At 34.8% G+C, this 12,821-nt stretch overlaps 1 protein-coding gene across 2 annotated transcripts in view; it reads right to left on the bottom strand.

The window, feature by feature from the left end:
* The window catches only part of LOC126886906 (venom carboxylesterase-6-like), a 133,377-nt gene extending 127,542 nt beyond the window's left edge, over positions 1–5,835 (bottom strand). The window contains exon 1 of one of the 2 annotated variants that reach the window (XM_050654057.1): positions 5,330–5,835. In XM_050654057.1, coding sequence (XP_050510014.1) covers positions 5,330–5,378 — 49 coding nt within the window. In that variant the 5' untranslated portion in view covers positions 5,379–5,835. The remainder of the gene's footprint in view (positions 1–5,329) is intronic. The other variant, XM_050654055.1, reaches the window with a different exon arrangement.
* Between the last annotated feature and the right edge of the window lie 6,986 nt (positions 5,836–12,821).

Here is a 12,821-nt window from a genome sequence, read left to right as displayed (position 1 = left end):
TTTTGTTTAAGAATATAATTACTTGTAACCTACTACTTTTGTCGGAAAAATGGTTGTAAAGATAAGGGATGCACGAACCCAGCATAATTTGAAAGTATACTTTACTAATAAAAATTAAATTTTTTGTCCGACTGTCGAGTTGCCCCAATATTTTTGTCCGACACTTTGATTTTTTTATTAAGAATATAATTACTTATAACCTACTAATGTTGTCGGAAAAATGGTTGTAAATAAAAAAATTTCAGGAAATTGACATCTTCGGCGCGTCCGACTGCGCATATGCCCCGTGAAAATTGTCCGACAAGGTTACCACATTATTGTAAAAATGTTTTATGGTAGATACCGTTAAAATTATCCATATGGTAATAAATTTATTATTTTCATAAATTTGACATATTTAGCGTGTCCGACACGTCATATGCCCCAATATTTTTGTCCGACAAAATTGTTTTCGTTGTTTATATGATAAAATCCATTGATTAAAATAGAATGACCAATGTGGTAATAAATTTTTTTCTTGCATAAAATTGACAACTTCGTCACCGCTTGACAGACAAACGCCCCACTACCATAATGCGCCAAGCTCAAAATTTGTCCGACTCCACAAAAATAACAAGTACAAAAAGTTTCAACGGTGTGGTCATAAATAATAATTGTATATGCGGGCCCAAGGCCTATTATTGAATGTAGTTCAAAGTACATAGTCTTATGGAATCCATTATTTTTAAACGCAAATAACTTTAAAACTACTTACTTTATCGCAATGAGACAAAAGGATGATATTTATGTAAAAAGTAACAAGAAATCAAAAAAAACATGCTGTAAACTGTGTGTCATGTTTGAACAAAAATATTGAAAGGTGCTTGAACAATGGGCTAAAATCATTTTAGAATATTTGTAATAAAACACTCTGTATCTCGGTAAGGAGGAATATTTTATTTAAGTATTTTGGCTTAAATCTTCGTATTTTGTGATAAGGTTTCTCCAGTTACGATATGGACATTGTTAATGAAACACCCTGTATAAAATTACAAAATATTTTTCCCTAATTTATATCATACTACTTTGACAAATTCTAGTCTATTTAGTTTACATTCTCTTAATTCTAAAATTTTTTCATTTAGAAAATTTATTTTTGCTGTACTTTCCGCAACAAATTTTTTTGGTCTCGAAACAGAATTCATTTTAATGTAGGTATTTATTTAAAACTGTAAAATTATATCAATAAAATTATTAATTACGAGGAAAACGAAAAGCCCTAGATACAAAGTTTACTACTTTTTAAACAATTAGAATAATTGAAATAAAAATATAATAAACAATATTTTAAATCCAAGACTTTTCGTTAATAAACTGCTTTCTGGCTGCATCCCATATCTCCGGATTTTACAATATATAATCACATAGAGACGACGAAATAGGAGAAAGCAAATAGAGGACACTTAGGCCACGCATTTACCTTCTCTTCGTCTAGGAAAAGGACCGAAAGACAGTTTCTAAATACTCACAAATTGAGTAAAAATGAAAAGGATAAAAGGGTTCAAGGCAGGTTTTGTTTATATTCGATTCAGAGTTGGACTACCATCTCCATATAGTAACTATTTCAGCATCCTTATGCATCATCAGTGAAGATTATGCAGTCACAACTCTGAAGGGAATACAAACATTCTGCCTCTTTTAAAGCAAACCATCGCGATGCGATGAACCCGCCTTTTGAGACGCAATACAGCGACATCTCTCGTATTACGAGGAAAACGAAAAGCCCTAGATACAAAGTTTACTACTTTTTAAACAATTAGAATAATTGAAATAAAAATATAATAAACAATATTTTAAATCCAAGACTTTTCGTTAATAAACTGCTTTCTGGCTGCATCCCATATCTCCGGATTTTACAATATATAATCACATAGAGACGACGAAATAGGAGAAAGCAAATAGAGGACACTTAGGCCACGCATTTACCTTCTCTTCGTCTAGGAAAAGGACCGAAAGACAGTTTCTAAATACTCACAAATTGAGTAAGAATGAAAATGGTAAAAGGGTACAAGGCAGGTTTTGTTTATATTCGATTCAGAGTTGGACTACCATCTCCATATAGTAACTATTTCAGCATCCTTATGCATCATCAGTGAAGATTATGCAGTCACAACTCTGAAGGGAATACAAACATTCTGCCTCTTTTAAAGCAAAACATCGCGATGCGATGAACCCGCTTTTGAGACGCAATACAGTGACATCTCTCGTATTACGAGGAAAACGAAAAGCCCTAGATACAAAGTTTACTACTTTTTAAACAATTAGAATAATTGAAATAAAAATATAATAAACAATATTTTAAATCCAAGACTTTTCGTTAATAAACTGCTTTCTGGCTGCATCCCATATCTCCGGATTTTACAATATATAATCACATAGAGACGACGAAATAGGAGAAAGAAAATAGAGGACACTTAGGCCACGCATTTACCTTCTCTTCGTCTAGGAAAAGGACCGAAAGACAGTTTCTAAATACTCAAAAATTGAGTAAAAATGAAAAGGATAAAAGGGTTCAAGGCAGGTTTTGTTTATATTCGATTCAGAGTTGGACTACCATCTCCATATAGTAACTATTTCAGCATCCTTATGCATCATCAGTGAAGATTATGCAGTCACAACTCTGAAGGGAATACAAACATTCTGCCTCTTTTAAAGCAAACCATCGCGATGCGATGAACCCGCCTTTTGAGACGCAATACAGCGACATCTCTCGTATTACGAGGAAAACGAAAAGCCCTAGATACAAAGTTTACTACTTTTTAAACAATTAGAATAATTGAAATAAAAATATAATAAACAATATTTTAAATCCAAGACTTTTCGTTAATAACGGACTTTTCGGTCCTTTTCCTAGACGAAGAGAAGGTAAATGCGTGGCCTAAGTGTCCTCTATTTGCTTTCTCCTATTTTGTCGTCTCTATGTGATTATATATTGTGAAATCCGGAGATATGGGATGCAGCCAGAAAGCAGTTTATTAACGAAAAGTCTTGGATTTAAAATATTGTTTATTATATTTTTATTTCAATTATTCTAATTGTTTAAAAAGTAGTAAAATTTGTATCTAGGGCTTTTCGTTTTCCTCGTAATACGAGAGATGTCGCTGTATTGCGTCTCAAAAGGCGGGTTCATCGCATCGCGATGGTTTGCTTTAAAAGAGGCAGAATGTTTGTATTCCCTTCAGAGTTGTGACTGCATAATCTTCACTGATGATGCATAAGGATGCTGAAATAGTTACTATATGGAGATGGTAGTCCAACTCTGAATCGAATATAAACAAAACCTGCCTTGAACCCTTTTATCCTTTTCATTTTTACTCAATTTGTGAGTATTTAGAAACTGTCTTTCGGTCCTTTTCCTAGACGAAGAGAAGGTAAATGCGTGGCCTAAGTGTCCTCTATTTTCTTTCTCCTATTTCGTCGTCTCTATGTGATTATATATTGTAAAATCCGGAGATATGGGATGCAGCCAGAAAGCAGTTTATTAACGAAAAGTCTTGGATTTAAAATATTGTTTATTATATTTTTATTTCAATTATTCTAATTGTTTAAAAAGTAGTAAACTTTGTATCTAGGGCTTTTCGTTTTCCTCGTAATACGAGAGATGTCGCTGTATTGCGTCTCAAAAGGCGGGTTCATCGCATCGCGATGGTTTGCTTTAAAAGAGGCAGAATGTTTGTATTCCCTTCAGAGTTGTGACTGCATAATCTTCACTGATGATGCATAAGGATGCTGAAATAGTTACTATATGGAGATGGTAGTCCAACTCTGAATCGAATATAAACAAAACCTGCCTTGAACCCTTTTATCCATCAAAATTATTAATGTTAGGATGAGGGCAGTAGAAAGAAGAATTATACTACTCAGCCCAAAGATGTGTAGGAAATGTCACATTTTCAGATATGTAATTATGTATTAACAAAATAATCACAAAACTAGGTAACCCTTTCATGGATTGGTTTAATTTCTGCCAAGTCTATAGCAAAAAAATCGCTAACATCCTTAGGATGTATGGATGATAGACCAAAAATATAAATAAGAAAATGCGTAATTCAAAATGTTTTCCAAAAGGCTTAAGACAAGGATGTTCTTTTTCCCAACCCTATTTAAAATCTATATTCAGGAAGCATTAAACAACTGTAGGAGAAAATGCACAGGAATGGGAACAGAACTTGGAAACAAGTACCTAACTCTTCGCAGACGATCAAGTGATTATGGCAAATGATGAGGAAGACATGGATTATATGATTCGAAAGTTAACTGAAGAATATAAATAATTGGGGACTCACAATCAATATAAATAAAACAGAATACCTTAGAATTAAAAACGAAGAAAGAGACCCAGAACTCTCGATTAGAGATATAAAGCAATGCGAAGAATTTAAATACTTAGGGACAGTCATAGCGAAGGAAGGAACATCGAAACGGGACATCCAGCAGAAAATACAATAGGGTCGAATTGTGGTACAAACACTAAACTCGTTACTTTGGTCTCTTAAAATTAGTTTACAAACCAAAATGACAATCTACAAGTCGGTTGTAGAACCAATTTTGACGTACGGATCTGAATGTTGGCAAATGACAATGAATGAAAAGAAAAAACTGGAAGTAGTAGAAATGGACTATCTGAGAAAAGCGTGTCGGATATCTAGACTTGATCACATCCCAAATGAAGAAATAAGAAGAAGGACAAGAAGAATCTACAATACCGTAGATACAATAGAATCCAAACAACTTTTATGGTACGGGCATGTAATGCGAATGGATGATGAACGATGGCCAAAACAGGCTTTAAACTATGTCCCATGAAATAGAAGAAGAAGAGGAAGACCAGCACTGGAATAGAAAGAAGGAATCAGAGAAATAATGAGAGATAGAGCCATAAATGAGGAAGAATGGACCGACCGAAAAAGGTGGAGATCGAATTGCGGGATGCGGCAGAGGCTGTAGGACCCCCGTAGGTATATATATAAAATGTTTTCCATATTTTGCGTTATTTCCCGTTATTAGCGCGCTCATCACTGTATAAGACAGCTGTATTGGATGGGGCATATGAAAAGTATGAATAAATAAAAAATGATATAGCAACCTTAAAAATAAAAAAAAACGAGAAAAAAGCACGAAACAGATCAGAATTGAGACGGATCCTGGAACAGACCAAACACCAAAAAGGGTTGGTGAGCCAGGGATGATGACAATGAAGCTTCATGAAAATTAAAAAGTATTATTAATTTTATTGATGAATTGAAGAAAAGAGTTAATTTAACACAATATTTATTGTAAAAGTACTTACCTAAGGATATGCAATACAAAATGGGCACTAAGTACAAAATCTTCACCATCTTTGCTCTATTTATTACAAATAAATTATACTCGTAGTTTTTGGACAGTTTATAAGGATAATACTGATAAGGATAATCCTTAGAACTATTTTATTCACAACGTTTATATTATTATACACACTAAGGAGCAGCAAGGCAGAACTTACTGTCATTCATCAAAGTCCGAATAAAATAAAATGGCCAACGAACGTATAATAATACACTTGATGATTGTTATTTTCAATCCAATTATCACTATCAATTAATCTCATAAAAATACGTTACTGCATCATTTGGGGTTACTTCAATTTTATTCATTCATTGTTATTAGAACAACCTTACGTGAACAGTGTACATCACCCGATACTGCACTTTATTGGCAGAAAATACAGTTGGAAAAGTACTATTTAGGTACTATATCAAAGCTGTTTTTAAATTCAATGTAAATGACAAGTACTATTTAAACAAAGTAAAACTATATAATTTACGTGTGCAATTAAATGTTTAATGTACAAATGATTTATAAACTCTCAGTACGAAAACTTTGTACTAACAACTAGTTTTACATGTTCTGACTAGGTACAAAAATTAATCGGCAAAACGATGGACTCTATAACCTATTGATTATGTATTTTAGAAAGGAACTACAACGTTAAAGGTGTTTCATTGTATTACATGGTGAATTCAAGTGTTAAATGGAACCCAAATATGAAAAAACCGCTGAGTGCTACGATTTAAAGAGGCTCATTTTTGAGAAAGGGTTGAAGTAGTCCCTAAGGAGTAAGGTATATTTGGGTGAATTTTGTGCACTTTTTGAACATATCTGTCATAATAAGAAATAGAGTAGGGGATAGTACATTATCCTGTTTGACTCCACTTTCCACGGCTATTTCTTCTGTTACTTCACCTGAATGTTCCAGTTTGTATAATATGTATCCTTCGTAGAAGAGCTACAGAAAAGTTGTTCAAAATTAAATTTACTAACGAAATGTCCCCTTCTAAAGTTAAAATATTTTGTTGATTAGACTGCTAAGTATTATGGTCACCCACAAGTTTTTGAATTTGTTTTAATTATTATTATTGTTTAATATTTTCGGTTGTAACAGAGTTTACTAATGGATTGCTTGAAAAAAAAATGTAATTTTTGCCGTTTTAATAAACGTTTGACAGAAAATGGGCCCTTGCCCTAATTCCCAAAAACCACTATCAGCATAGTTTTTGTTTCTGTGGTTTCAACGTGAATAATTGTAAATTGTTTGTATAATCGTGTCAGTGTCAGTGTATTCTAATTATAATGAGTTCTGTTGTGACGCCGTGACGGCAAGAATTGCGGGGCGTTAGAAGGTGGATACAGTCAGTGCGAAACTGTAAAACCCTTTGGTTAAATCTCGAGAATGTGCAACGAGTATGACGACACCGACGCGCGACGGTAGGAAGAGACCGGTCTGCTTAGGCCGCGTTCAGAGTGGAGCGAAGAAAGAGTGCGAGCAAAGAGCAAAGAGCAAAGAAGTGCTAAACCAGATTGGGAGCTGGTAGTTACGTGAGACGAGAGTTTAGTTCTTTCCCACTCGGCAGTATGGATTGTTATCTTCTTTTTTTTTTCGAAAACTCCCTCATTAAAAACGTGGTACTTCCTGATTCGCGGAAAACGTGAGGAAATTCATACTATTAATCAATCCCGAGGTAATCAAGGTGAATATCACCTTTTATTCAAAGAGCTACACAGGAGGACCCGTCAAATTAAAAGCATATTTCAGGGTGAATATGGAGACTTTTGACTACCTACTCGAAAATATTCAAAACAAATAATTAATAATTGGCCAAGACATGGAAGAATTTCAACAAGAACCCCATCTTACCTGCTGAATATCTTACTGTAACTTCAAGTTTGGTATGCCACATATTTAATGAATTCATTGTCATAATTAAGATATTTAATTTATCATAAGTTATCACTTATTATACAGTGTGACAAAGCCAAAAAGAATAGATTCATTTTTTCGTGAACAGGTAACTTTAAGAAAAAATCCCAAGCAAGCAAGCATAGTAATTTAACCCAGCCTGAGAGACTTGCTCACCCCTAGAGAATGACATTCGGGTGATACAATTCATTGGGGCGAGGAGGATTAACTCCCGTAAGCAGGAATCACTCCACCCCGCTTCAATGCTCCAGACCATCCACTTACCCCCCGATAGCACTCTGATGCGCTATAGGGGCTCTCAATCAGCAAAGTGCTTATCATATGGGAGTCTTGGGTACACGGACTCCCATATGAAATCCTACCCCGATCAATGCAGGCCAGCGTGAGGCGCTCTATTCCCGCTATCTCTAGTGACTTATCTTCGATCTGTTTTGCTTGCTCGGGCGCCGAGTCCCCGCTCTGGGCTATGTCCAGTTCGGCGACTCGGCGCTCGAGGATGTGGGCCCCTCATGCCCGTTTTTTGGGTTTTTTTACTAATATTTTTTTGTGGCTTTCGCCTATTGTTAATATTTTATTGATTTGTTTAGTGGCTGAAGCCGTTTTGAAGTTTTTTGTATATTTTTTTTGAGGGATGTCTGAAAATTATAAAAATCAACATTAATAAATATAATGAGATGCCAAAGGTGAGCAAGTTGTCTTCTTTTGATAGAGCTACGATTATCTAGCCTTTATTATATATTTACTAATATTTGTTGTTTGGGTCTCCTATGTTTCCATCTATGGTACACATCATACCTTAATATCTCTTGCAAGATTCGGTTTGGGTGGTCTTCTAGCTCAGCAAATTTTGTTCTGGCTTTTTCTTCCATAATATCCAGTACTCTTATTTGTTTTAAGTCTCTAAATAAGAACCGTTCGGCGACGTATCTGGGCACGTTTGCAGCTTCTCTGAGGCAGTTGTTGTGTGCCGCTTGTATCTTCGTTTTGTTACTTTGACTTATGACCCCATGCAAGAGATGCGTATGTAATTATTGGCAGTATAATGCTATTTATCAGTCTTAATTTTGTTTTCATAGCTAATTTGCTTCTTCTTCCTGTGAGTCCTCTTATTGCCGATCTGGCCGCTGCTGTTTTCTGGACTGTTGCGTTGACATGTGATGTGAATGTAAGACCTTGGTCCATTGTGACTCCTAAATATAAAATTTGGTCTTCCCCAGGCAGGTATCTTTGGGCATCCTCTATAACTTGCCGGGTGTTGCCCTTGGCAATTAGCACATTTTGCTTTTTTTGTTCTGCTGGAATTTGACAGAATTTACTCTTGTGATTTTCTCCGCACTTTACGCACCTAGCGTCTTTGAAGCATGCATTTTGGGCGTGGTGGAAGCCCTGGCAATTAAAACATTGAGTTGGTCCGTTGCTCTTTCTTAGATCTTCTATTACTACTCTCATGTACATAAGGTTGGTAATTTTCTTGGCTTTGGGTACGTCTTCTTTTTCCACTGTAATTATAAACATTGGCAGAGATTTTTTGTCTGCCTTCCTAGACATCATGTTTGTTACGTTAATTGTATTTATTTCATGTTTATTTGTTAGTTCCGTTTGTATATCGTTGTATATAGGTTTTAAGAAAAAATCCCGAAAGAGGTCGATTTTTATTTTTAAATTATGATTTTTGGGCATATATATCATACTAGTGACGTCATCAATCTAGGCGTGACGACGTAATCGATGATTTTTTAAATGAGAATAGGGGTTGTGTGCTAGCTTATTTGAATGGTTATCCTATTCTCTATTTAGTAATACAGTAGACTCCCTCTATAACGAGAACTGAAATGGCAGACTAATTACCTCGTTATACGCGGATCTCGCTATATCAGACAACAATAATATATTATAATGTTGTGCATACATATGAATACAGTAGACTCTCTCTATAACGAACACGGTTATTGCGAGGTTTCGCTTATAATGAGGTACACTAGATGTCCCATGAAATTACTATTGAACTGAACACCTCTATAACGAGGCATATTTGGATATAACGAGGAAAAATGAAATCGTAAAATATGTATCTTTATTGTTCTTTATCTTTTTTTAGCGCTGTAATGGCTATAAGTAAATACCCCAACTACCTGTATACATAAATCCCCAACATCTGTGCGGTTATCGAGGGTAGTGCTGTAATAAAATCCACCGCCTACCTATAATAAACTTCTTCCTGTTCTGTTTATCTATTGACCGATACCGAATATTGAAAAAAAAATTAATTTATAATGGCGAAGCCTTATTGTCGAGGAAACAATATTTAGCATCTTATATTGCTCCGAATGGCTTCACTATAGAAAGTTAATATTTTAGAAAAATTTTGAATTAAATAAATTACACACATTCTTCTTTTCTTCTAATTTAATTCAATAAGAATTTTGTTGGACACCCTGTATAATTATGTTAATGCTAATATTACTACATAGAGGATTGAATAACTTTTCAAATGAGCTAGCACACAGCTCCTACTCTCATTAAAAAAATCATCGATTACGTCATCACGTCGAGATGGATAACGTCACTGGTATATAAATGCCAAAAATCATAATTTAAAAATAAAAATCAACCTGTTTCGTGATTTTTTCTTAAAGTCGTCGGTTTACGAAATAATGAATTTATTCCATTTGGATTTGCCAGTTAATATTTACATAATATATAATTAATTATAAAATTGCATAAAGCTATAAATTTAAAAATTCATCGTCGTCATCTGAATAGGGAATCTTTCTGATCCCATAACAGCTTTCTTTGAAACACGAATATCGAGATTCATTTTTCGGAAAAATACCACAGATAGTCCATGTGGTGAGACCGCTCCCGTCTGAAAAACATTTCTAATTCGGTTTTTCTGCGGATTCATATTTAAAAATGTCCCCTTTTATTTAAACAAATCTGAAGGGTGTCGGACGGAATTTTTGGGCAGAAATTGTTTAAACAATTTTTTTAAACAAATACATAAGATCACCTTTTATTGCTCAAAAAAATATATTTTTAGGTTTTTTGGGTGATTTTAAACAAGAAAAGTATCTTGTTATTTTTCTCAAAAATTCACAGTTTTCGAGTTATAGGCGATTTAAAATCTAAAAAATGAGAAACTACGCATTTTCGAGACTTAAAAACTCATATTTAAATTAGTATTTTTAAGGGTGCCAATAACTTGGATGAAAGTCTAAACATTCAAGTTTTTTATTTGTTAATTATGCGTGTCCGTCCGGTTTTTTGCCGGTGCGGCGCGCACTATTTTAAAAAATCTCCTATTTTCCTCCGCCGAAAAATATTTTTTCTAGATTCTTTGGGACATTCTGAATAACATAAGTTTCTTGACATTTCTGTCAGAAGTTACTGGTTTTAAAGTAATAGGCGATTTAAATTGCGAAAATGTGTTTTTTTGTAATTTTTCGGATTTTAAATCGCATATAACTTTACAACTATTAACTTTTGAGAAAAATATCAAGAAACTTATTTTGTTAAGAATGTCCCAAAGAATCTAGAAAAAATATTTTTCGGAGGAAAAAACCGGATTTCCACCGGCAAAGAACCGGATGGACACGCATAATTAACAATTAAAAAACTACGGTCTAAATTGAAGTTAGACCCGATCACTCTTCGGAATCTTGAAAAGGAATGTTTAAACTTTAATTCAAGTTATTGGCACCCTTAAAAATACTAATTTAAATATGAGTTTTTAAGCCTCGAAAATGCGTATTTTCGCATATTTTAGATTTTAAATCGCCTATAACTCGAAAACTGTCAATTTTTGAGAAAAATCACAAGATACCTACCTTTCTTGTTTGGAATGACCCAAAAAACCCTAAAAATATTTTGGAGCAATAAAAGGTGATCTTATGTATTTGGTTAAAAAAAATGTTTAAACAATTTCTGCCCAAAAATTATTCCGTCCGGCACCTTTCAGATTTGTTAAAGGGGATATTTTTGAATATGAATCCGCAGAGAAACCGAGTTAGAAATGTTTTTCAGACGGGAGCGGTCTCACCACATGAACTAAGAGTGCGAGCGGAGAAATCAAACTTATTTGGTTTCGCCGCTTTGCTCTTTGCTAGCACTCTGTGTACCTCCGTTTCTCCGTAGTAGTTTGATTTCACTCCACTCTGAACGTGCACTTACTCACTCGCTTACCGCTCACTTAAACTTTGATTACACGTAACGAGTATTGTAGCGAGACAGTGTTCTCGGCCGAGTGCTCGTTTGGTATAAACATACTAACGAGTACTTGGCCTAGCACTCGACCCATATGGCGAGAAAGTCACTCGGATCTTATTCTATTTACTAGGCCGAGTCTTCGACCTCCCAATCTTTAATCGTATACTCGCCAATCCACTCGATATGTGTAAACAACACTCGCTGTGCAACTGTGGATATTACCACTTCATCCGAGGAGACGACTTGTGTTAATCAATGTGATTTGTGATTCTCAAAAATAGCTAGCAAATGGAACTCAGATAGGACAATATAAAGTTTAGATCAATTGTATAAATAGGTCACACCCGTGCTTACGAAATGTCAAATCTTTGGAGTATAAAAATAAACAAAAGATTGATGCAGCATGTATCAATTTTGTAAAAGAAATAAATATGTTGTTGGTTTCAAAACTCAAGAAGTCAAATAAAAAAAATTAAATTCGACATAAATATAGATAAGAAATAAAAAAGTCAATGAATCCAAGAAATAGGGAGCAGCGAGATTTGGTCTTCTTAAAATCCATTGTCTATAGTCCAAAGTTGCTTATCTCCTTCTCATAATATATCCGTCAATTCTTGTATAAGCCGAGGTATAAGCCGTTTGATATATTTTTAATGTATGTTAGCTTTACGATCCATAAGTACACTACTCCTTGTTTTTGTGAATCGAAACTGAACTGACTCGCCTCCAAATTCAAAAATTATAAAATACGTATAAACCATCTCTCGCCCTCACCACTGTCTCGGCCTAGTAGCAGTTTGCTGTCTCGCCACTGTACTCATTACGTGTAATCAAGCCATTACTTGTAGACCTGGTTCAGATCGAGGCAGATTTAAAGCAGCTACAGATAACCGCTTTGTCGTTTCTAGTGCTTTGAGAAACAGAACGATCATGGAAGTTTCCACTCGAAATCATCTGCAAGAAGTGAGCAATGTAAACGTAGGTAAATGGATAGTTAGAAGGCGACTTCTTGCTGCTGGTTTATGTTTTCGAACTAGAGTAACTGTACCGTCGCTTTTTCGCGAACACCGAATTGACAGATTGAATTTTGCACGAGAACACTTGGCTTGGCCAAAACAAAATTGGAGTTATGTATGGTTTTTTGATGAATCGAGGTTGTGTTTTACGGGCTTAGACTAACTTGTAAGAGTGTAGCGACGTCTAGGCGATATACATAATGTACTCAAGTAGGGTGCCATCTCCGGGACGAAAGTCGGCCATATTCAGAGCTATGTAGACTTAAGAGACTGTTCTGAAATGTTCATTTGATCCGTACCAACAACTTAGGTCGCTCCGA

This window comes from Diabrotica virgifera, chromosome 6 (assembly GCF_917563875.1).
Source record: "Diabrotica virgifera virgifera chromosome 6, PGI_DIABVI_V3a".
Taxonomy (NCBI): domain Eukaryota; kingdom Metazoa; phylum Arthropoda; class Insecta; order Coleoptera; family Chrysomelidae; genus Diabrotica; species Diabrotica virgifera.
This window is presented reverse-complemented; position numbering and strand designations above follow the sequence as displayed.